At 35.3% G+C, this 25,691-nt stretch overlaps 2 protein-coding genes across 3 annotated transcripts in view; both read left to right on the forward strand.

Annotated features, from left to right (window-relative positions):
• Positions 1–6,031, forward strand: part of ppp1r2 (protein phosphatase 1, regulatory (inhibitor) subunit 2) — a 35,612-nt gene extending 29,581 nt beyond the window's left edge. Inside the window, exons 5-6 of the mRNA XM_056448211.1 lie at positions 1,683–1,856; positions 5,242–6,031. Coding sequence (XP_056304186.1) covers positions 1,683–1,856; positions 5,242–5,261 — 194 coding nt within the window. The 3' untranslated portion in view covers positions 5,262–6,031. The remainder of the gene's footprint in view (positions 1–1,682; positions 1,857–5,241) is intronic.
• A 6,778-nt stretch (positions 6,032–12,809) lies between these two features.
• LOC130215816 (arf-GAP with coiled-coil, ANK repeat and PH domain-containing protein 2-like) overlaps positions 12,810–25,691 on the forward strand; it is a 101,290-nt gene continuing 88,408 nt past the window's right edge. The window contains exon 1 of one of the 2 annotated variants that reach the window (XM_056447658.1): positions 12,810–13,205. In XM_056447658.1, the coding sequence (XP_056303633.1) occupies positions 13,153–13,205 (53 nt within the window). In that variant the 5' untranslated portion in view covers positions 12,810–13,152. The remainder of the gene's footprint in view (positions 13,206–25,691) is intronic. The other variant, XM_056447659.1, reaches the window with a different exon arrangement.

Genomic DNA, 25,691 nt, shown 5'->3' on the forward strand with positions numbered 1-25,691 from the left:
AATCACTGTTTTTACATTACTGTGAGGGTTGAGGTAGAGTAGATGATAATAAAATACAATTTAATGGGTAAATTCATGAACAATACTGGGTATAATTACTGTTTTTACGTTACTGTGAGGGTTGAGGTAGGGTAGATGATAATAAAATACAATTTAATGGGTAAATTCATGAACAATACTGGGTATAATTACTGTTTTTACGTTACTGTGAGGGTTGAGGTAGGGTAGATGTTCATAAAATACAATTTAATGGGTAAATTCATGAACAATACTGGGTATAATCACTGTTTTTACGTTACTGTGAGGGTTGAGGTAGAGTAGATGATAATAAAATACAATTTAATGGGTAAATTCATGAACAATACTGGGTATAATTACTGTTTTTACATTACTGTGAGGGTTGAGGTAGAGTAGATGATAATAAAATACAATTTAATGGGTAAATTCATGAACAATACTGGGTATAATTACTGTTTTTACGTTACTGTGAGGGTTGAGGTAGAGTAGATGATAATAAAATACAATTTAATGGGTAAATTCATGAACAATACTGGGTATAATTACTGTTTTTACATTACTGTGAGGGTTGAGGTAGGGTAGATGTTCATAAAATACAATTTAATGGGTAAATTCATGAACAATACTGGGTATAATCACTGTTTTTACATTACTGTGAGGGTTGAGGTAGGGTAGATGTTCATAAAATACAATTTAATGGGTAAATTCATGAACAATACTGGGTATAATTACTGTTTTTACGTTACTGTGAGGGTTGAGGTAGGGTAGATGATAATAAAATACAATTTAATGGGTAAATTCATGAACAATACTGGGTATAATTACTGTTTTTACGTTACTGTGAGGGTTGAGGTAGGGTAGATGTTCATAAAATACAATTTAATGGGTAAATTCATGAACAATACTGGGTATAATTACTGTTTTTACGTTACTGTGAGGGTTGAGGTAGAGTAGATGATAATAAAATACAATTTAATGGGTAAATTCATGAACAATACTGGGTATAATTACTGTTTTTACATTACTGTGAGGGTTGAGGTAGGGTAGATGTTCATAAAATACAATTTAATGGGTAAATTCATGAACAATACTGGGTATAATCACTGTTTTTACATTACTGTGAGGGTTGAGGTAGGGTAGATGTTCATAAAATACAATCTAATGGGTAAATTCATGAACAATACTGGGTATAATTACTGTTTTTACATTACTGTGAGGGTTGAGGTAGGGTAGATGTTCATAAAATACAATCTAATGGGTAAATTTATGAACAATACTGGGTATAATCACTGTTTTTACATTACTGTGAGGGTTGAGGTAGGGTAGATGTTCATAAAATACAATTTAATGGGTAAATTAATGAACAATACTGGGTATAATTACTGTTTTTACATTACTGTGAGGGTTGAGGTAGGGTAGATGTTCATAAAATACACTTTAATGGGTAAATTCATGAATAATATTAATGATATTCTGTATAATTACTATGTTTACATTACTGTGAGGGTTGGGGTAGACGTTAATAAAATACAATTAATAGATAATTTTGTAAATAACATAAACAATTCTTGTTTACTTCCAGCCACAACCAATAAGATCAGAAGTTAGTCTTTCTCTTGGTCTGGACTGGTGTTTAGAGCTGTGTGTGTTCGTCTTTTCCTCAGCAAGAAAAAAGCAGTTCCAGATGATGAGGAAGATGCATTATAATGAAGGTATGAACATTAAACTGGCCCGGCAGCTGATCGCCAATGAGCTGGAGGAGGAGGATGAGGATGAAGATGAAGAGATGAAGGATGACACAGAGACTGAGGACATCACCGTCGACCCTCCGCAAGATGGTACATCCAAATGATGTCTGAATATTATAGCGCCTTGTGTGCCGATGCTGAAACAGTGTAAGAATTCATGCATGTTTTAAAGGAACTCTCCACATTTTTTGGAAATATAAATGTTTTTGGACTCATTTTACAGCTCTTGTTGAGTTTTACTGTTCTTGAATTCATTCATCCAATTTTGTGACTGACTGAGCACTTTTAGCTTAGCATAAATCATTGAATCGGATTAGACCATTAGCATCTTGTTCAATTGAAAAAAGAGTTTTGATTATTTTCCTATGTAAAGCCTGACCTTTTTTTGTAGTTACATCATGTACTAATACTAACATAAAAATAAAGGTTGTAGTTTTTTAAGGCTGATATAGCTAGCAACTGTATTCTCATTTTGGCGTAATAATAAAGGAACTTTTCTGCCTATAAAACTACAGAACAGTCAAGCTTTAAATAGGAAGATTGAAAAAAATGTGCTATAGAAATAAAGATGAATTGAAATAGGAAAATTATCAAAACTCTTTGGTCATTTTTGAGTGAGATGCTAAAAGTCTAAAGCTGCATTTATACTTTTGCCTGGCGCCGCATCGCTCACCTCCGCTGACTGCGCTTGCACCTCACGAAACAAAGGAGGCTTTTATACTTGCCACGTTCGCCATTGTGATATTCTTTAAATCAACAGGGGGCGATCAAAAGAAACCCACCGTAAAGTCTGACAGATAAACGGAGAAGTAGTTTCCGGAACTACGTCATATCATTAATATCATACTATTTTTTAAACTAATTATTTTAATGATTGTTTTTATAACCATTCAAGATTTTTTTAAATCAAACTTTAATGCATCACTTGCTTGTGTTCACATCTCAGACAGTTTTGCTTAGTTTAGTTTTTCCTTTCTTAAGTTTATTAAAATATTAATGACAACAAAACATGGGTACTTCTACAAATATATTTTTATCATGGCAAGAATAAAAGCAAAAAAAGTATACTTACTAAAAATACTGATGTTTTTTTTTTTTTTTTTTTTTTTTTTTTGATTTAGCCCAATCCACAATTGACACATTACTGTCTGGCTAGTTTTTGCCTCTTCTTAGCTAAAAAGGCAATAATGGTCCAACAAAGAAATAATTTGCTCCTTAATCATATGTTTTGTAACTATTAAATTGTTTTAAATTCCGAATTGTAATATTTAGATCAGTGTAAAACCTGTGACTTGTGGAAAAACACATTTCTGTAATTATGTACCTGGGTCTCCACTTTGCCATGGCCTTTGTGGGCTTTAACAAACTCATCCCTCAGATTTTTCCAAACTTTTTAACAAAAACTTTCTTTCTTTTTCAATGCTGTTGCAATTTCTAGCCAAGAATTATTGATCATCTGGTTATCTCTTATGATCATGGATCATAAAGATGTGTGTACAGTCGTACCTGTTTCTGACAAAATCTCCTTAATGTGGTTCATATTCAACTCAACTCAGAAATGAGTCTCAATAGAAATCTTGTCGCGCGCACATAAAAGCGAACCTTCGCAAACAGCGATTACGTCACATTCGCCGCGGACACTCAAGCGAACTAGCAGACGCAATCAAGTACAAACCAGGCTTAATGCGATTCAAAGGTTTATGCTAAGCTAACAGTGCTCCCGCCAGACCTGAAGATTGGCTGAATAAATTAAAAAACTGTATTAAAAACTTACTCTAGAGGAGCTGTAGAATTTCGTAAATAAATCGGTGGTTCCTTTAAATACATGTTGTGGATGGTTACTTTAAATGGAAACATTCAGTCAATACTAAATGTGGTGTTTTCACATGCCTTGCCAGAACCATCACACCTCAACTGGCTGATGTGTGGGAAAGAGTTTATCCTTTGTTGAAATGAGGATCTTCAGTCATGGTCTGTTGACCACTCAGAGTCTCCTGAGATTCTGGAGGGATTTCCAGATGCTCGCTCAAGATCAATTTAGGACAAAAGACCTAAAAAAAAAAAGAGCAGTAACATAGCTTGTTAGCAGAGCTAGGAATAAGTCAAGCACCGCTATTGCTTAGGGGTTTGTGATTTGAATAAACCCAAAACTCTACATATTAACCCTGTTTAACTCTCTAAAGGTTGACATATGAAAGAAAATATACAATAGATGCATGTTTTACTCAGTCAAACTTCAAAGGTGCTGTGTGTTTTTTGACTTTTCTAAATCATAGAAATTCCATAATATTTTAACAGACATTTATTAATCATGCCAAGTGAAAAACAATGCCAAAGTCAGTTATTCTCCTTTGGGAATGTGCGGTCTGCGTCTTTGTTTTGGTCTCTATAACCAGCTCACTGCCAGTTTACACAATTATATTTCAGCACTCCGGATTGCCTGTTGGTTGAAAACACTGTATTTCATTTCAGTCTCAAAAGCTGCATCAATGTATACGGCTGAGAATGTGACCTCTGGAGGGCAGTAGCAGACTATGAAATGAGACGCACAGAGTTATAAAAATCCACATGAGGTGTTTTTTAATTGGCAAAAAACATAATAATATAACAAACATAAACATCAGCTGAGCAGGTTACATTGTAAAACTGTACAACACTATCTTCACAATGTGCTACATGACAGAAATGTTTAAATACAGCCATTCATAAGCACAGAATAGTGCATTCACTGCACTCCGATAAAATTGTCAGAGTTCTAATCTAATTAAAATGTATTAAATCATTTTAACAATATTACAAAGAATTTGCTGTGGGACTGATTGTTGGTTTGCACAAATATGTTTATTTTCAAGATCCGAGGTCAACGATCTACTGCTGCTGAGCATTTAACACTGAATAAAGCACATAATCAGTACCTGAGGCTATCATTGTCATAGCAGTTAATGCTGTTGTTCGGCCTCGAGAAATAGTAATTGTTTTAAACTGTCCTAAAAGATACAAAGCTTTTATCAACAACAACAAAAAAAAAGATGCAAAGCCAAAAAACTGAATATTAAATGAGAAAACGGTGGGTGTGGCTTGTTTTTTTTTCTACTGTTAGCTGATTGCATGTAGTAAAGTAGAAATTTCAGAAAGACGAGGAAAAGGGTTTGGGGAGAGTTGTTACAACCTAACAGACTCAACACCATTTCTGTTTGTTGTCAAAACTGACAGCTGGAGGGGCGTGGTTAATTGTGTTAGCCCCTCCCAATACCTCAGATCCTAATCTGAGAATTTAACTGAACACAAACAGAAAGTGCAATTTCAGATTTCAATTGAAGATTATAAAGGCAAACTATTGAATTTTCTTAATGACATGCACAGATGAATTATTCATCACGAAACTAGCTATGTGAGCTAACAAAGTCTACACAGCTAGTTTTGATTTCATCTGTAATTAGTATGCAAAGTTAAACAAACTCTCTGTCTGTTTCAGCGGACTCGTTGGACTCATAACGATGTCCAGATTAGTCTTCAACTCCTGCCTTTTCTGATGAACCTCTGGAAGGCGCAGAGTGTGTGTCGTCAGCGGTTCACCCTGTGTTTCCACCAACGCCATGCATATCAACCAGCTCCCTTATTTGCCAAAATGTTTATTGTCGTCACGCTAGGAAAAAAAAAGCGACTCCTGGACTCCCGAGAGCGTTGGAGACTCGTGCTAACAACTGCCAGGCCACTGTGAAGTGTGCTTGACCTTTGACCCCAGCGCCGCTGTTTCCCATCTGCCCATCCACATACATATATACACATGTTTTCCCCAGCGCCGCTCATACTGACCCGTTACAGCCGAGTATTGAACTAGCAGGTGGTTTTACACTGGTAAAAGAGGACTGATGTGGTCTTAAACCGCACACATGAGCTCTACTGTATGCATGGCTTCTGAAAACCATGTTTAACTGCATTGGCACTAATAGTTTTTCCCCTGTGTATCCAGTAACGGGCGATTATTACAGTACTAGTGATAAAACTACTGATCGGTAGACTGAACCCAAAACTACAGCAGCTTTTCTGAAGGTCTTTGTCTTGGTTAACTTGTTTTGATTGCCTTTTTTTGCCATTATAATGCGGTTGTTTCTTTTTCTTTTTTTTTAAATGAGGAATATAATTATCCTGTGGTACCAAATAAAATAAGAAATCTTTTTGATATGATTACTCAAGCAGATTGATCCTTTAAAATGGCTTTTTTTTTTGCTGTACATTTATAAATTCATAGTCATGATCACTCACACAGTGTGTTTGTTTTGTGTTTAAAACAATGCAAAATGGGTCAATGTTGCTAAACCTGACAAGAACATATCTGGGTTATATTCGGCTCCAAAAGTTAACAATAATCTATTTTATAGTTTAAACAGAAATTTTATTTTAGTACTATTAAGATTAGGGTTTGAATTAACCTTTTTTTAGGACAGTTAAGCACTTACACTACCTGACAAAAGTCTTGTCATGATCCCAGTTGTACGAGCAACAAATAATAACTTGACTTTTAGTTGATCGTTTGGAAAAGTGTCAGAAGGTGGATTTTTCTGATGAATCATCTGTTGAGCTGCATCCCAATCATCACAAATACTGCAGAAGACCTACTGGAACCCGCATGGACCCAAGATTCTCACAGAAATCAGTCAAGTTTGGTGAAGGAGAAAGCATGGTTTGGGGTTATATTCTGTATGGGGGCGTGTGAGAGATCTGCAGAGTGGATGGCAACATCAACAGCCTGAGGTATCAAGACATTTGTGCTGCCCATTACATTACAAACCATAGGAGAGGGCAAATTCTTCAACAGGATAGCGCTCCTCATACTTCAGCCTCCACATCAAAGCTCCTGAAAGCAAAGAAGGTCAAGGTGATCCAGGATTGGCCAGCCCAGTCACCAGATATGAACATTATTGAGCATGTCTGGGGTAAGATGAAGGAAGAGGTATTGAAGATGAATCCAAAGGATCTTTATAAACTCTAGGAGTCCTGCAAGAACGCTTTCTTTGCCATTCCAGATGACTTTATTAATCAGTGATTTGAGTCATTGCAGAGATGTATGGATGCAGTCCTCCAAGCTCATGATGGAGTCAGACACAATATTCATTCTGTTTCCACTACAGCATGACTTTATACTCTATACTGGACATTATTTCTGTTCAGACTTTTGTCTAAGCAAAGTCAGACCTTACTGTCCTAATTAAATCATTAATATCAAGGCATGATCATATTTTATTGTGGTAAAATAAGCGTAATCTAGAGGCCTTTGCCTTTCATATAAGCCACTTCTGACACCAAATGATCAACTAGAAGTCAACTTATTATTTGCTGTTCCTAAAATGGGATAGGAGACCAGACTTTTTTTACCTAAATGTAAAAATATTTAGATTAATATTAATTTACACTGTTGAAAAATATTGAAAAACTCCTAATTTAAGATATATAAATATTACAATATAAATATAAAATATTATAACTGTATTATAAAATACAAAATATTATTTAAACATTACTTAATTTCTTAATTTATCATTTGTGCTTCATTTAAATCAAATGATCAAATCGCACATTATATATACATAAAATTTGATCATTTCCATTTCATTAAATACAATTATACTTTTTTTCTTTCTTTTTTTCTTTCTTTTTTTTAAATTACCTTGACAGGTTTTATAAAATTTGCCCAAATACTGATACTGCATTGCTTTATGGGAACTGTGCATTTATTAACAGCGTATCTGCCTTTATTTCTCTCCTTTCTTTCTTTTTTGAGGGACTGCTGTATTTCTTTAAACCCATAATAAGCACAATCATTATTTCATGATCGGTTTCCAGCATTACGACCGTGTTCAATTATCTTCATATTTGCCCTCGACTGAAGGTACCAGAAATGTGATCAAATCCTGCAAAACCCAGTGCTGGACACGCTGAATATATAAAACACACACACACACACTTCTTCATTGGTCATCTACTTATAACGTTAAGTCCCGTCAGTCATTACACACACCTCTGGCTTCATATGGTGAACTCAATTATGCAGTATTAATCCTGCATGTCTACATGCTCAAGCACAAACGCTTCAACAAGACTTTTAGGATTATGTTCAACTTTCTCTTCTTTTTTTTCTTCGTTATTTTTATTTTTTTGACCATTTCTGTCCATTTAATTCCTCCACAAGGTGTTTTTTTTTCTCATCCTGAATAGATGTGCATGTTCTCCTACTGAAAATGTGCATTATTGTCAGTCATTAAAATGTTGCTTTGAATTTGTTCTTTGGAATTGTTTTTAAGTAATGAAAGCTACTATGGTTACAACAGTTACCGTAATCACTACAGTAAACGGCCAGTACAGTCATCAAAATGAAATAAATTGTAAGAGATCCACTTTTATAATACTTATTAAGGTCTGTTCAATGTTAAGCATATCCTGCAGTATTGTCTGTAGTATTTATTAGACTTAAAAAACAATGTTTTAATTTCATAAATCAATATAATTTTAATTTCTAATAATTTAGATAATCTAATTTTAATCTGGAAGATGGATGGATGGATGGATGGATGGACTGAAAGACAGGTAGAACGATAGAGCAAAGAATGGATAGATAGACGGACAGACAGAACGATGGAGCAATGATTCATTTCACCTTTATTTATATAGCGCGTTTACAATGTAGATTGTGTCAAAGCAGCTTCACATAGAAGATTATAGTGAATTGAAACTGTGGATGGATGGATGGATGGATGGATGGAAGGAACAACTGATGGATGATGGATAGATAGATAGATAGACAGACAGACAGGTAGGTAGGTGGGTGGATGGATGCAGATAGATAGATAGACAGACAGACAGACAAATAGATGGAGATAGATAGATAGACAGACAGACAGACAGACAAATGGACATAGATAGATAGATAGACAGACAGACAGACGGACGGACGGACAGACAAATGGACATAGATAGATAGATAGATAGATAGACAGACAGACGGGTAGGTGGATGGATGGATGGATGGACAGACAGACAGACAACTGGACGGAGATAGATAGATAGACAGACAGACAGACAGACAGACAGACAACTAGAGATAGATAGATAGACAGACAGACAGACAACTGGACGGAGATAGATAGATAGATAGATAGATAGATAGATAGATAGATAGATAGATAGATAGATAGATAGATAGATAGATAGATAGATAGATAGATAGATAGATAGATAGATAAACAGACAGACAGACAGACAGACAGACAACTGGAGATAGATAGATAGATAGATAGATAGACAGACAGACAGACAGACAGACAGACAGACAGACAGAGAGATAGATAGACAGACAGACAGACAGACAGACAACTGGACGGAGATAGACAGACAGACAACTGGAGATAGATAGATAGATAGATAGACAGACAGACAGACAGACAGACAGACAGACAGACAGATAGATAGATAGATAGATAGATAGATAGATAGATAGATAGATAGATAGATAGATAGACAGATAGACAGATAGACAGACAGACTGACAACTGGACGGAGATAGATAGACAGACAACTGGAGATAGATAGATAGATAGATAGATAGATAGATAGATAGATAGATAGATAGATAGATAGATAGACAGACAGACAGACAGACAGACAGACAGACAGACAGACAGACAGACAGACAGACAACTGGACGGAGATAGATAGACAGACAGACGGGTGGGTGGATGGATGGATGGATGGACAGATAGAGTAGATAGACAGACAGACAGACAGACAGATAGATCGATTGATTGATTGATGGACAGACACAAATGGATAGAGCGATTGAAATTTACAGCATTTTCTTTCCAGAAGGTGACGTTTGGCCAGAAATATTTTAGCTCACTGAGCTTCAAATGACTTTGTTAGGTTGAAATGAAAGATTACTCCAGCAAACAATGATTGTTCAAAGTCATTGATTTGTCTTTTATGCCAGAAATGCTCCATGAAGATCTTCCAGTGTAAATATATCAAAACTCCATCTGTGATCAGTAACGTGCATTGATACGATCTTCATTTGTTCAACTTTAAGGCTGATTTTCTGACTAATTTCATTTTTTTGAACGCTCAGATTCCAGATTTTGATATATTTGTGTTTCTGCCAAATATTGTCCTACTTAAAGCGAACAATATTATAATTGTATATAAATGATCAATCAATAACCCAATTGTTTATTCAGCTTTCAGGTCATTTATAAATCTCAATTTACAGAGCCGAACTACTGGTCACAACTATTAACCTTTTACTCAAATATAAGTCTAAAGAAATTCAGTAAATCCAGAGAAAGTATTAATATTCTCAGATGTCGCATAATAGCTTCCAATATTGCAACAGGCAATATCTGAATAATTCACTTGCGAATACGGATAACTCCATTTTTATTAATGTTCATTAATAGTGTGTACTGTGTACGTGTTTTTGTGACATATCAGGACACAAATCTGTATAATGGCATAGGTAGGACACAGGTATTACAAAAAGGAGGTTAAATATGAGGACATTGGTGACGTCTTCATTTCTCAAAAAGCTTATAAATCCCACAAGATGAGTTTAATGAGAGAGTAAAGCTGCACACTGTCTCCTGTGATGGTTGGGTTTAGGGGTAGGGTGGGCTGAGGGCAATACAATATATGGTTTGGACAGTATAAAATGAATGTAAACCTATGTAATGTACCCACTTTTCACAAAAACAAACGCGTGTGTGTGCGTGCGTGCGTGTTTGTGTGTGCATTAAAGAGTTCATTTTCAAACAACTTGATTTTTTTAATTAATAAAATATTAAAATGCTGAGTTATCTGACTTTACGAATGAACTCAAATGAACACTGATTTTGTGGCTAAAACTACAGAAATTAGACACTGATTTTGATAAGAGTATCCAAGTTAATTATTTTTATTTATTATTATTATTATGTTTGGGGGAAATTAAAGTCTAAAGCGAAGGATTTAGCCCAAGCAAAAAGCTAGAAATCAATAACTTTCTTTGTTAACGATAATTTTATTTTTATTTTGGGAAAATGTGTGTCTACTCAGCTTTATGAAGCCAGAAATCAACCGCTAGATGTCAGCATTTCACAAATAAATAATATAAACATAAGCAAACAACTCAAACTTGATCAGAACACTAAAAGTAGAGAGTTTATCCGTGTAAAAAAAGACAAATAAAAATTATATATTTAGTTTAGTTAGACTATATACAATGCTTAAAAGTGAAGCGATATGTTTGTTTACTTTTGAACACATTTTTGGACTGAACCATTTGCTCAGGTGTGGATCCTGGACTACTGGAGATATTTGGAAGTTCGTCGAAATCAAACACAACCATTCTCTTAGTAAGTTTCTCGAGTGGCATATGCTATGAAGCTAATCTGAATTAATCTTATTCAGCACAGAAATGTTGTGCACTGTGTGGTGATAATTTTTAAGAAGGGAGGATAATTAAACACTTGGTCGTGTCTCAAATCAGCGGATGTTTCTCACCGTTTCCTGAAGCCTATGTTTGTTTTCCTCCAGAGGGCGCTTGACGGATCAAATATCAGTCTGCTTATTCACGTTTTAAGATGTTTTTGTCTTAATGAACACGTTTGTCGACTGATTTTACATTTAATCATCTGCGAGGAAGTAAAAACGTATCAACTAATCCCAAATGGTTGTTAAAAAACCTGATGCTAATCGAACAAGTAACGTTTACATTTTTAAACGGCTTTACATGTAGGGCTGGGGAGTCGATTCCAAAAAGAATCGAATCCTCAGTTCTGAGGCGTTAAGCGTCGATTTCAGAGTTCAGACTCGATTCATTTGTAAGAGAACAAAAATGAACAATTAATCCCAAAAGATTTTTTTAAAAAGCGAGCATTTAACGTTTAAATGGTTAAAAGACTGTATATAGGGCTGGGAGTCGATTCCAAAAAGAAAGAGACGTTGAGGATCAAGAGAGTCGATTTCAAAGAGTCGATTCATTTATAAGGGTATAAAAAATAGCCTAACAATTAATCCTAGATGATTGTTTAAAAGATCGATGCTAATAGCGAGCAGCTAATTTTTAAATGGCTCTGCGTTTTTTATTAAACAGGGGAGTACAGAATTAATTCATTAATTTTTTTTTTCGGCTTAGTCCCTTTATTACTCTGGGGTCGCCACAGCGGAATGAACCGCCAACTTATCCTGCAAATGTTTTACGCAGCGGATGCCCTTCCAGCTCCAACCCATCGCTGGGAAACATCTATACACACTCTGTCACACACACTTCGGACAAATTAGCTTACCCAATTAACCTATAGCCCATATGTTTGGACTGTGGGGGAAACCGGAGCACCCGGAGGAAACCCATGCCAACGCGAGGAGAACATGCAAACTCCACACAGAAACGCCAACTGACCCAGCCGAGGCACGAACCAGCAACCTTCTTGCTGTGAGGCGACAGCACTACCTATAGTATACTAATTATAACAGTTATAATATTATTACAGTAAACTGTAATTCAGATTTTCTCAGAGGTTGTTTCTAGAAGGGATACAGCTGCGGCCGGAAAGTTAACGCAAATTATTTATATTTAGTAAATTATCTATTAATTGTATTTTATTAATGTCTACCCCCACCCTCTCATTAATGTAAAACCAATAATTATACAGAGAATTATTCCTATTATTTATTAAATTATCCATTAATTGTGATTAATGCCTACCTCAACCTTCACGGTTATGTAAAGACAGTAGTCATATAGAGTATTATTCATATTATTATTAAATTACTCATTGAGTATTTTACTAGCCCTAAACCAACCCATAAAGTAATGTTAAAATGTGAATTATTGTTCTACTGTGTCCTAAAAATTACGCTATAATGACGTGATTATCCGCAGCTGTATCTCCTCTAGACTTTATCCGCTAAAAAGTCCTGCCCTCCGCATATACGTCAGCGAATCCGATGACGTGAAAGTTAAAACGGTTTACAAGCCCCGCCCACCATATGAAGTCCTAGCACGACAGTTTGCGTTCTACTCAAATATTACATTTCTTTTCCTTCAGGAGGAAACTTTTGGCCAATAATGCATTCCAGATAGTGAGCGCAGTCGATTTTTGAGACACTGTCCGTCTTGAGCCCCATACACACACTGCTTAAGTCAGTCCACTCGCTAATGCTGGAGGAAATACAGCTTTTAATCACATTTCACGGGCAATCTGACACAAACACACCCGACTTCATCGCTCATATGTGGAGTTTATTTGGGATTCTGGTCTGATCCGAGCTGAACTTTGAGCTGTTTGTGTTTTTTACTGCTGCTAATGTTAGCCTGCTAGCTCTTAATCTGTGTTTATAAACCTAATCAGGCAAAAAAATGAAGATCACAGTGGATTTTGAGGAATGTCTGAAGGATTCGCCAAGATTTAGGTGAGAACTATTATTAAACATATACTTATTAAACATGTATGTGTTTTGCTTGTTTGGAAGTGTTAAACTGAGAACAAAACATTGTTTTTAGTCAGAATTAAAATGAAAACAAGACATACACTACCAGTCAAAAGTTTGGATATTTAAAATGTTTAAAAATAAGCTTGTTTTATTTTTTTATTTATTAAAAATACAGTACAAAGTGTGACATGCAATATTAAATGACTGTTATTTTATCGGATGTAGTTTAAAATGTAATTAATTGTGGTTTATTGTTGAGTTTTAAGCAAGATAAGTCTTCAATGACACATAATCCTTCAGAAATCATTATAATCATGATGATTATTGTGATATAATAGTATTATTTGGTTAAAAAAACATTAAGTTATTAATAATAGCTTTTATTTGCAACTCTTGATCAACTTAATGTGGTGCATAAAAGTAAATAGCTTTTAATAGATCTTTTTAATGGTGTTGTATCAGTTTCCCTGACAATAATAGTTAAAATAATAATAAATGTTATTTAAATGTTTCTTTTTAAGCAGATCAAGACACTAAATTGTTCAAAAGATGCAAATAAAAGCTATTATTTTGAACTTTTTATATTAAATAATACTAAAAGTAAAATTAATCACAATTTCTGTTCAGTAGTGATAACTGTGAGAATCATTATTCGTGACTGTACCAATAATAGCTGATCATAATGGACCAGATAATGAACCATCATATATAACTGATTTCTGAAGGATCATGTGACTGAAGACTGCAGTAATGAATATACAAATTCAGCATTGAAGCACAGGAATAAATCAAAATTAAAACCACATTCATTAAGAAAACTCTTTTTTTTATTTTAATAATAATATTTCCAGATTTTTTTACGGTATTTTGATCAAATGAAGTCTTATTGAGTAGAATTGAGTTTTAAAACATTAAAAAAGTCATACAAATTCCAAACTTTTGACTGGTAGTGTGTATATACAGCATAAACACTGATTTGAACTCGTATAGTTGTATTTTTATCAGTAAGATAGTTTGATAGTTTAATAATTTGCCTCTGTTAATACTTTGGTTTGATTCCTTGTATTATATTAAGTTTAAACATGACCCTATTTTTAGCTTGGTATATATTTTCAGAATGCTTTTATTTCTTCGTTTTTGATTCATTCACATGTGTACGTTGTCAAATATTGAGTTGTTAGTGTTTTGAAAAGTGTTAAACAGAAACTAGGATGTTTGTAAGTTATAGAAGTGTGTTTATTTGCACATGTCAGCTTCTTCAACATTTACAGGTTTCTTATTGTGTTGCTTTATTTTTGTTTAACCCCAAATGTGTGCTGTTGGGGATGTTTTCATCCACTCTAGGATGATTCTGAGTGTTAATTTGGCCACAACTTTCTCTGTGTTTCAGCAAATGGAATGACTTTTGCTGACAAATCTTATTTTGACACATATTTTGCTTATAAAATGCATATAAAATGCTTTGAATATTTTCAAGACCTCTACAATATATTCAAATTGACTCCCCTTTTGCTATGTTGGGGCCTGTTTTTGCCCCATTGACTTTCAGTATAACTAAATTTTTTGATTGCGAAGTCTTGACAGCATGCAATCATGGATTGTTGATTGTTGCTGGTTTTTCATGCTGGGAAGAGGGGCAATTTGTATTACCTTTTACCTTGTAACAAAGTTTCTGACTTTAATATGGAGTTATGTGGAGTAAAGTGTGTGGGATTGTAAGAGAAACCTTTGCTCGCTTGCATTAACATATCTAAGAAAATCAGAATAAGCCGCTCAGCTCTCAGAACACAGTAAACAGTAAGTGTATTTCTGCACACACACTATATTCTGCTGTTTTACTCCACTGAGCTCCATATAAAAGACAGAAACTTTTTCACACAGGCCTGTGTGAAAAATCTGACGGGTTAATGCTGGCAAGTGATGATCGACAGTAAAAATTACGCATTTTACCTCTTCCTAACAGGGAAAACCAGCATCAATCAAGAATGCATGATTATAGGCTTATATTATGATTATGTTATGAATATTAGAGATAAATATGCATCATGACGCACTGGGAAACTTGTGTATTTTATTTGCTCCAACAACAAAAAGATTGTGCTTTAAAAAAACAAGACATTATTATTATTATTATTATTATTATTATTATTGTTGTTGTTGTTGTTATTATTAGTGTTATTATTATTGTTATTTGTGTTATTTATTATTATAATACTACTACTAATAATAATAATAAATATTATTATTATTTGTGTTATAATAATAATAATTATTAGTGTTGTTATTAGTGTTATTTATTATTATTATAATTCTACTACTAATAATAATTATTATTTGTTATAATAATATTAATTATTATTATTAGTGTTGCTGTTGTTATTGATATTAGTGAAATTTATTATAGTTATTATTACTATTACTATTATTGTTATTATTAGTAGTGTTGTTATTATTGTTATTATTATTATTATTTTTATTGCAATTATTATGTAGTATTGCAATATTTTTGAAAGTTATTCTTTTAAAAGTTATTCTTTTTTTAATGTCATGTTTTAAGTATTTAGTTACTGTATACCCAAAATCATTCCGCATAAATCCACAATTTTTTTTATTAATTAATGAATTTATATATTACAAAATACTGTTTAGAAATTGCAAAAAAGGCTGTGTGGCCCTGCTTATTGCCCAAGGTGAAAATGAAGTGCTCTTACATTACCTCTGACGTTTTTGCTCAGATAGTCTGTATGTCTATAAGTATAAAACTGATCTTTCAGTTATTGTCATGTGACTCGGGATGCGCTTGCAGCATTGAAAAGAAAAGATGTTTTCAACTGGGTGCGTCTGGAAGGCGCGAGCATTTGAGTGCATCACTTGCCTGTGTTGCTCCCTATATGCGTGCGCAAACAGTGCACCTCCATTGTAAATAATGAACTTGCGCGCAGAAAAGACGCGATATGTAAATGGCCCCTAATGCTGCCATCATTTGCAATCTCCAGTAGTTGATCTTCTTGCACAGACATGCTGGATTCACCTGATTTGATGAGAAATGGGTTACAGATCCATTCCTTGGTAATTGGTGGGTCCTTCACCGGGACTTTACCTCTTCACAAAGAAACTTCCCAAAGATGACTGTTTTTTACTCATTTTGCTGCTTGTGGGTTAAATTTGGGCGCTCAGTTGACTGAGATGTAACCGAGAGAATAAGGTCAGTTTTCAAAATAAAAGATTTTTGAAAATTAAAGATCGTTAAAAAGAGTTGATGATGTCTTGTGCAGTCCTGTTCCAACTGCGGCCTGGTACCAATCGCAGTCTGGGGGTTAGGGACCACTATTATACATCATAGCAGAGAATCACAATATTCCATATCATAAACTGTTATTATAAAGCTTATATGTGTTTAAAGTAGTTTACCAAGTCATACTTTACCAAAAAGTTAAAATAAAGTCACCCACAAGCTTTTATAAGCTTCCTCTGCTAAATGGAAAAGAAAGAATGCCATTGGCAATGATACAGTCTTTGGTCCCCGTTGACCATTGCATTTTTCCATACTATTCGGAGACAGTTTAGTCACTAACATTCCTCACAGAACCTCACACAGCCCTGAAACAACTTTAGGATGAATAAACAATGGCAGCATTTTCATTTGCTATTCCTCTATCCTCAGATTATCCCAAAACATGAAACTTTTGAGAGAGTTCTGCTAATTAAACATGGGAAAGAGACCTGATATGTCTAGTCTAGCTCGAGCGAGTCTCTCTGGAGGTGTTGAGGAATAATTTATGCTTTCTGGCTCTTCATCTCCTCCTCGTATAACAACATCCTCTCAGAAATAAGGAGCAGATGTTCATGGAAAACATGGAAAAAAAACTTCTTTTTTTTTTGTTTGGTCAAAGAGATGCCCTGGATTTTTCTAAGAGGATGTGAAACCAATAGATGGTTCCATGTACACTTCAAGTCAGAATTATTCGCCTGCCTGTATATTTTTATTCCCTAAATTCTGGGAAAAAACAAGAGGGAAGATTTTTTTTCAGCAAATAGTTTTAATAGCTCATTTCTATTAACTGTTGTATTTTATATTTGCCATGATGACAGTACATAATATTTGACTAGATTATTTACTAGTATACAGCTTAAAGTAACATTTAAAGGCTTAAGTAGGTTATAATTGATTTTATTCTAGCCGAAATGAAACAAATAAGACGTTCTCCAGAAGAAAAACTATTATAGGAAATACTGTGAAAAATTCCTGAATCCGTTAAACATAATTTAGGAAATATTTAAAAAAGAAAATAAAAAAATCAAATAATTCTGATCTTAACTGTATTTACAATAAAGCAATACACTTAGGCATGCGACATATCCTGTTTCAATGTTTACTGCGGTTTAAAAAAGTCAAGGTTTTAAAAACCGCTAACATTTTCTGTTATACCGTTTCCTAAGGTGTATGTAAGGTTTATATTTTTGAAACTAATGAAGACAGCAGAAGTCAATTATTTATTTTAATTATTATGTCACGTAATTATATGACATGTTTACTGTTCCAAAATATTATAATTTAAAAAAATAAATAAATTACAATTTTGTTCAGTGGAGAAAAAAGTATTTTTTTTACCCAGACATTAAAAAAGAACTTATTTTAGAGCAGTGAGCACAATATCGTGATTTTTTTTTTTATCCAAGGTTATCATGCCATCAGAACCTTATATCGGCTCATGCCTAAATACACTAAGGGCTCAATTTTAACGATCTAGGCGCAAAGTCTAAAGCTCATGGCGCAAAGACATTAAGGACATGTCTGAATCCACTTTTGCTATTTTAAGGATGGAAAAATATGGTTTGCGCTGCGGCGCATGGTCTAACAGGGTTGTGTTTATTCTCTTAATGAGTTATGGGTATGTTTTGAGCATAACGTGCGTTAAACCCATCTCCCATTCTCTTTAAGAGTTAGTTGCGTCGCGCCATGGTGTATTTGCTATTTACATGGCGGACTTTGTAAGTGGAAGAACTGAACACTTGACTAGCTGTTAAACAGAGAATCTGCAGTGCAAGGATAAAGAACGAGCCTCCTCCATCTGACCTCTTTACTTTCTCTTTCTCTTCATTCAATTCTTCATTTAATTTCATTTGTTAAGCGCAAAGATTTGTTTCAAAACTATTTCTAATTCAGTTCTAATTTCCTGCAAAGGAGCAATAATAACGAAGTGTGGTCAAACTGAGTTATATCCAAACACATGTCCTGTTCTTATGCCCCATATGGTCCAAAACCTGACAGTGGGACAAATCTAAGCTTGTTTTACAGAGTGCTGGACTTTAGACCTGCTTTCAGCTGGTCTTTTGAGCAGTCTATTTCATTTAATCAAAATAGTAATGCGCCAGCAATGCACACCTCTATTTTAGACTGTCACACCAATGAGTCCACAAAGCGGCGCAGATGGATTTGCTATTTAAACAACGTGGATGATTACAGTTGCGCTGGTCTGAAAATAGCAACACATAGGTCAATATTATGATTGTCCTTTACTGTGATAATTATAAAAAAGCTTCAGCAATTAATCACGTCAACAAATGTTGATATCAGCAGAAGCCTAACTTACACATTGCTCAATCCATAACATATAAAGTAAAGTAAGGATTACTATCTGGAGAGGCTTTAAAGGAAATATTTTTTAATTTGAATCCTTTTAAAAATGGTAACATTTTGATCAAAAGTAAACCTTAAAAGCTGTTATGTATTGCTGTTGATGTTTTTTTATTGTTAACGTTTTTATTAGTGTAGAAAAGCGATATTTATAAAATTTTGAAATGATTTGAAATGGTTTAACCTAGAGCTGCACAATTAATCGAAAAAAGATCCCGATCTCGATTCGACCCCCTAGACGATCTTAATCCAGCTATTTTACGATTCTGCCAATCATATTTTCAAGTTCAGGAGAGAAGCAAAGGCGGCTGCACGAGTCTTTTCATTGTTTCACATGCATTGCTCAGCGACATGGACACCTCAAAATGATGTTGAAAGAGTCACATACTGTATTTATAAGGTATAATTCACCTAAAAATGTAATTTTTGTCTTCATATAATGCTGTATTCGCGGCCGGTAAATCACACGTGAGCTGCTGACCATGAGCTGTTATCGAAGAGAGGGTGGGCGCGCAACCTACTTGATGATAGACGCACAGCCCCTACTTTAGTGAACAGAACCTGAATAGGCTGTGAGCAACAGGTAATAAAGTTGTAAATAATATTCGGTTTGTGACAGAGTGAACGTTTGAAAGCCGCGCGAGAAATATGAACCGCACTTAAGAGTGAAAATGAAACCGAAAGTGTGCACGTCATTTAAATAATCATCACAGTTATGATAGCGACAAGCATTTGATCTGTTTTTTCGTTCATAGCGAACACACAGTTGTGCTTGAAAATAAATGTTTACAGTGTCAGTATAACTACTGTATCCTCAACACAATCTCACGGCAGTTCGTAAATTTTTGATTTAGTGGCTAATTCGTACGAATTCGTACTAATTCGTGCAATTTAGTGCGATTTGCTCATCTCCCAATGACGGTTGGGTTTAGGGGTGGGGTTAGGTGCCACGCCTCCTTTTTAAAATCGTACAATTTCGTACGACTGAATTAGCCACTAAACTGACAAAACGTAAAATACTTACGTTTTCTCGTGAGATCAGGCTGTCTATCCTATATAACGTTGATTTTACCAGTAAATAAAATGGTCTAATATTGTTGTCAATGACAGATTGCAAGCATAGGCCTATATCTCAAACATAATTCAACATCAGAATTATTATAAGTAGAATAGAATTATTTATAGAAACCAGTAGACCTACACATAATATTGTTGTTTTACCATATGTTTGAGAAAAATTAATAATAATCCAGACTCATATTAAGCTTTATTTTACATCTACAGAACCGTGAGAAAATCCTGATCTTTATTTTAAGCAAAAAAAAAATCGTGATTCTCATTTTAGCCAGAATCGTGCAGCTCTGATTTTACTATGAAATTGCCAATAAAGCTGATATGAGTGATTCTAGCATTATGGATGCGACATTTGCAATAAAAACTCAAAACTTAAATGCACAGAGAAAGTATATGTTCACATTATATTGAAACATCTGCTCATATTCTCCCAAAATACTAACCACAGAGTTCTGGGATCAGACAAATATCATTCTGTAAACATGTTTAATATTGTAAATGAGGGAAATAAACATGCGTTATGGATGATGTGAGCAGAAAAGTCTGAGTTTACAGTCTACAACACACTTTGAAACTGCACAACCCAACAGAAATAATGCTCATCAACAGGAGAAGAGCTGCTCTCTACTGAACAAACATGACTGAGTTGATTTGATTGGACATTTCTGCATTTATGAGAGTAAAGCTTGCTTATGGATGCGACAGATGTCAAATTGGCACTTGTGTGACTTGCTGAATCAAATATAACTGCTTGAAAACACTGACAGAGACATTATTGAGTATTTTTACACTACTGTCAACTGCAAGCCTGCACAAAAAAGCCTAGAAAGGGTTTCGCTATTTTGGTAAAAACAAATTTTCATGCCAAGGTTGACATTTGTATGGAATTGCTGTAATGGCATTAGTTTTACACTCTCTCGTCCTCTATAGTGAAGTAAGTGTACACATTTTCATCTTTTCTGTGATGCAAAGTTTATCTTGCAAGACAGAAATCCTCATTTCACACATTAGATCTGCAAACGGGCTGCTATTTCCTCTACTGCAAACTAATTTTTCCATTGTCAGTGTTTAGCTTGGCATTGTGAGAGCGCTAGATAAATATTCGCCTTTGGGTCCACGTGGAGCGTCCCTCTCAATGTCTGTTTCCATTCAAGTGTTGAGTGCTGGCTTTAAAATCGCCGTTTGTGGAATTTATAGCCACCTCCAATAGAGAGGTATCTTGTTTTTAGGACGTCCATTTCAGCAGCTGCTCCCTTCATCTTGGGCTGAATAAACACTTTGTGTAGCGTCTCGATAAAACACTGAACTTACGAAAGCAAAACAAAATGACTTTAGTTAATGTTGAAGTCGCTTTGATTGTTTATGCTACACATTACTTTGCTCAGATGTTTGTTTTCGAAATCTCCAGGCAGTGTAGGAACAGCCAGTGGTGGTTTGTTGTGGTTCGAGAGACCAATTTGTCGTTAGACATCTAGTGGTAATGAAGGTTGAAGGTGGTTTTGCTTAAACTGTGTCTAAACTTGGTGCAGTGAGAGGAAACAACTATATCAGTTGTCTGTGTACCTCTTTTTTTAAAAGAGTTTTGTGTTGGTAGTGAGTGTTTAGCAGGCTATTTATGCACTCTGGGGGCCTTGTTGCTTTATTAAGTCAACGAAAAGGCAGTGCCTGTGCTATGGGATCAAAATTCCGCCAAATGTATCATGGTCTTGGATCGAAAATTGTATATACTGTTGAAGTCAGAATTACTCACCCCCCTGTTTATTTTTTCCCCCAATTTCTGTTTAACAGAGAGCAGATTTTCTAAACATAAGAGTTTTAATAACTCATATCTAATAACTGATTTATTTTCTCTTTGCCATCATGACAGTAAATAATTGTGGAGAGGTAAGCATGATCGAACACCCAATGAGAGGGGAGAGCATGCTCAGAGCCCGGCGGCTAATCAGCAGGCCAATCAGAAATAATAAATAACTCTTTATTTAATAGCTCATCTCTAATAACTGATTTATTTGATCTTTGTCATGATGACTAAATAATTTTTGACTAGATATTCTTCAAGACACTTCTATACAGCTTAAAGTGACATTTAAAGGCTTAACTAGGTTAATTAGGTTAACTAGGCAGGTTAGGGTAATTAGACTAGTTGCTGTATAACGATGGTTTGTTCTGTAGACTATTGAAATAAATATAGCTTAAATGGGCTAATAATATTGACCTTAAAATGTTTTTAAAAAAATTACCGAAAATTAGCCGAAATAAAACAATTAAGACTTTCTCCATAAGAAAAAATATTATCAGAAATACTGTGAAAATTTCCTTGCTCTGTTAAACATCATTTGGGAAATATTTAAAAAATAAAACAAAATTCAAAAGGGGGGCTAATAATTCTGACTTCAACTGTATATTCATTCATTCATTCATTCATTCATTTTCTTTTTGGCTTAGTCCCTTTATTAATCCGGGGTCGCCACAGCGGAATGAACTGCCAACTTATCCAGCACGTTTTTACGCAGCGGCTGCCCTTCCAGCTACAACCCATCTCTGGGAAACATGCACACACACTCATTCACACACACACTCATACACTACAGACAATTTAGCCTACCCAATTCACCTGTACCGCATGTCTTTGGACTGTGGGGGAAACCGGAGCACCCGAAGGAAACCCACGCCAACACAGGAGAACATGCAAACTCCACACAGAAATGCCAACTGAGCCGAGGCTCGACCCAGCGACCTTCTTGCTGTGAGGCGACAGCACTACCTACTGCGCCACTTCATCGCTTCAACTGTATACCTGTACTGTAAAATATATAGCAACTTTCACAATGCAACTTTAAAATACAGAAACATACAGCATAACTGTCCTACGGTAAAATACAGTTCATATTACAGTTGTATACTGTGTCATTTACTAAAATCGTGAACGGTGTAGTTTGTGAGGTGTTGGGTAATTACTCCAAAAAAGCAATTAATTGCTAAATACATCATTAAAATTGAATTTAAATGACATTTTCAATTGCTGTGTCTGAAAAGTGACTCGGTTACTCAATTTATTTAATACTATATTTATTAAGTGACTCGACAGAACTTAACCCTCTACTGCACGCATTATGAAAAATCTGTAAAAACATATTTGACTGTTTTTCTTCTCTTAGAATGACGTAACTTGAATTCAATTTAATTCACCTTTATTTGTATAGCGCTTATACAATGTAGATTGTGTCAAAGCAGCTTCACATAAAGGGTCATAGTAAATATTAACAGTGTAGTTCAGTTTGTAGTGTTTAAGTTCAGTTCAGTTGAGCTCAGTTCAGTGTGGTTTAATAATCACTACTGAGAGTCCAAACACTGAAGAGCAAATCCAACGATGCGCAGCTCTATAGATCCCGAACTATGCAAGCCAGTGGCGACAGCGGAGAGGGAAAAACTTCACTAATGGCGGAAGTGAAGAAAAAAAATCTTGAGAGAAACCAGGCTCAGTTGGGCACGTCCATTTTAATTTCTCCGCTGGCCAAACGTCTTGTGCAGAGCTGCAGTCTCAGCGGCGGAGGCTGGAAGCTGGCCTCAGCGAAGACTCGTCTGTCTCTGGAGCATCACAGGAATCAGTCTCATGTTCTCCACTCCTCCATGACCACCACAGCAGCTGCTCAGGATACGGCCTGGTCCAGGATATGGAAACCTTGGGATCATCTCGTCGCTGGTCTTGGATCGAATCAGTGACTCTGCATAGTCTGAGGGCCTCGGGAAGAGTATCCCCAGGTGGAAAAGGAGAATAAAGAAGATAATTAGCGTAGCTGCTGTTCATAGTGTATATAAACAACTAACTTGAAGTGCTGTAAAAAATGTTTGGATTTTTTTAAGGTACTTTATGATACGTTGCCATATGTAAACAACGTCCAACAGTGGATCTAACTTAGAAATATTTAACTTAGAACTTCCCTTATAATTAATAATTTTGTTGTTTGAAATGATTTAATTGGTGTTATAAGCTTTAACACAGAACTTATAAATGAATTTGATTTTTCCCCATTCAGACAGAATGCCCAAGAGGCGTTTCAAAGATGGCCGCCGAGTGATATGACTTTCCCTAAAGGGACTTTGTTAATATACACCAACCCGTGAGATCTCATCACTCTAAGGATCGACTCTATTTGCAAGTTCCACGATCATGCTTGAAATGTCGAGGTGTTAGAGCTTTTTCAGTAGCTGCTCCAAGACTCTGGAATGATCTTCCACTCTCCATAAGAACTTCCCCAACTTTTGAGGTCACTGAAAACCCACTTATTTTCTTTAGCTTTTAATCATGCGTTGTGAGTTTATGTACTTTTGTTCCTTGTATATTTGCATGTATCATGTGTTTTTATGTGCAGCACTTTGGTACCCATTGTGGTTGGTTGAAAGTGCTCTAGAAATAAATTAAGTTGAGTTGATTGAGGTCATCTCCAAGTATTGCACGACAAGTCCAAATATTGATTATTGTGACAGACTTACAAGTACATTATAATTAACTCTAATTACACTCTAATTACAACTCTAATTACTTTTACAACGAAAAGTAATTTACTGGGCCAGTTTTTTGTGGAGTTTACATGTTCTCCTCGTGCTGGCGTGGGTTTCCTCCGTGTGCTCCGGTTTCCCCCACAGTCCAAACACATGCGCTATAGGTGAATTGAATAAACTAAATTGGCCGTAGTGTATGAGTGAGTGTGTGTGTGTGTGAATGTGTATGGGTGTTTCCCAGTGCTGGGTTGCAGCTGGAATGGCATCCGCTACGTAAAACATACACTGGATTAGTTAGCAGTTCATTCCGCTATGGCAACCCCTGATGGACTAAGAATGGATGACTGACAGGGTTTCCGGGGGGTCTTAAAAAGTCTAAAAGGTAAAAATAAACATTTTAGGCCTTAAAAAGTCTTAAATTCGCTGTTTTAGGTCTTAAATATTTCTGCACAGGTCTTATTTTTCTGATGTCCATGTAACGCTACATCTAATGCTCATTTAAATTCTTTTTTGTTGTTGTCGCTTGGTTTTCGTGGTGTTGTAGTCCTTTATTTCACTAGTCCAAATGTAATTTGTGGTATTACAACTACAAATGAGGCCAACATGCAATAGCCAATCAGCTTTCTGTTATTGAACTCAGTGCGTGCGGTGAGTGTGACATCATCGCTGTGTTTCTGGAGGTTCGCTTTGTGTGTGCGCGACATGATTTCGGCTGGCGGGGAACACACAATTTTTTGAGACTCAGGTGAACAATTCGCACGGCATCGCGTTTGATTTGAGTTGATTATGAAACACTTTGAAGAGATTACGTCTGAAACAGGTACGACTGTACAGACATCTTTATGATCCATCCAGGCGTGATCATAGGGAGAAACAGATGACCAATAATTCTTGGCTAGAAATTGCAACAGCAGTGGGAAAGGAGGAAAGTTTTTGCAAAAGTTTGGAAAAACCTGAGGGAAAAGTTTGTTAAAAAAGAAAAGAGGCCATGCAAACGTGGAGACACATGTGGTTTTAATATTACAGAAAATGTTTTTACACCTATCATAGGTTTTACACTGATGTACAAAGTTGAATTTAAAATAATTTACAAGTTACAAACTAAAATTAAGTAACAAATGATGTCTTTGATAACAGGAAAGGAATATTTGAGCCTATCAGCTTACAATATACTGATACCCAATTTCTAGGCTTTAATTGGTGATAATGGTCAGGAATGTTGGACCATTATTGCCTTTTTAGCTTATAAG

The sequence above is a fragment of the Danio aesculapii genome, chromosome 22 (genome assembly GCF_903798145.1).
Source record: "Danio aesculapii chromosome 22, fDanAes4.1, whole genome shotgun sequence".
Taxonomy (NCBI): domain Eukaryota; kingdom Metazoa; phylum Chordata; class Actinopteri; order Cypriniformes; family Danionidae; genus Danio; species Danio aesculapii.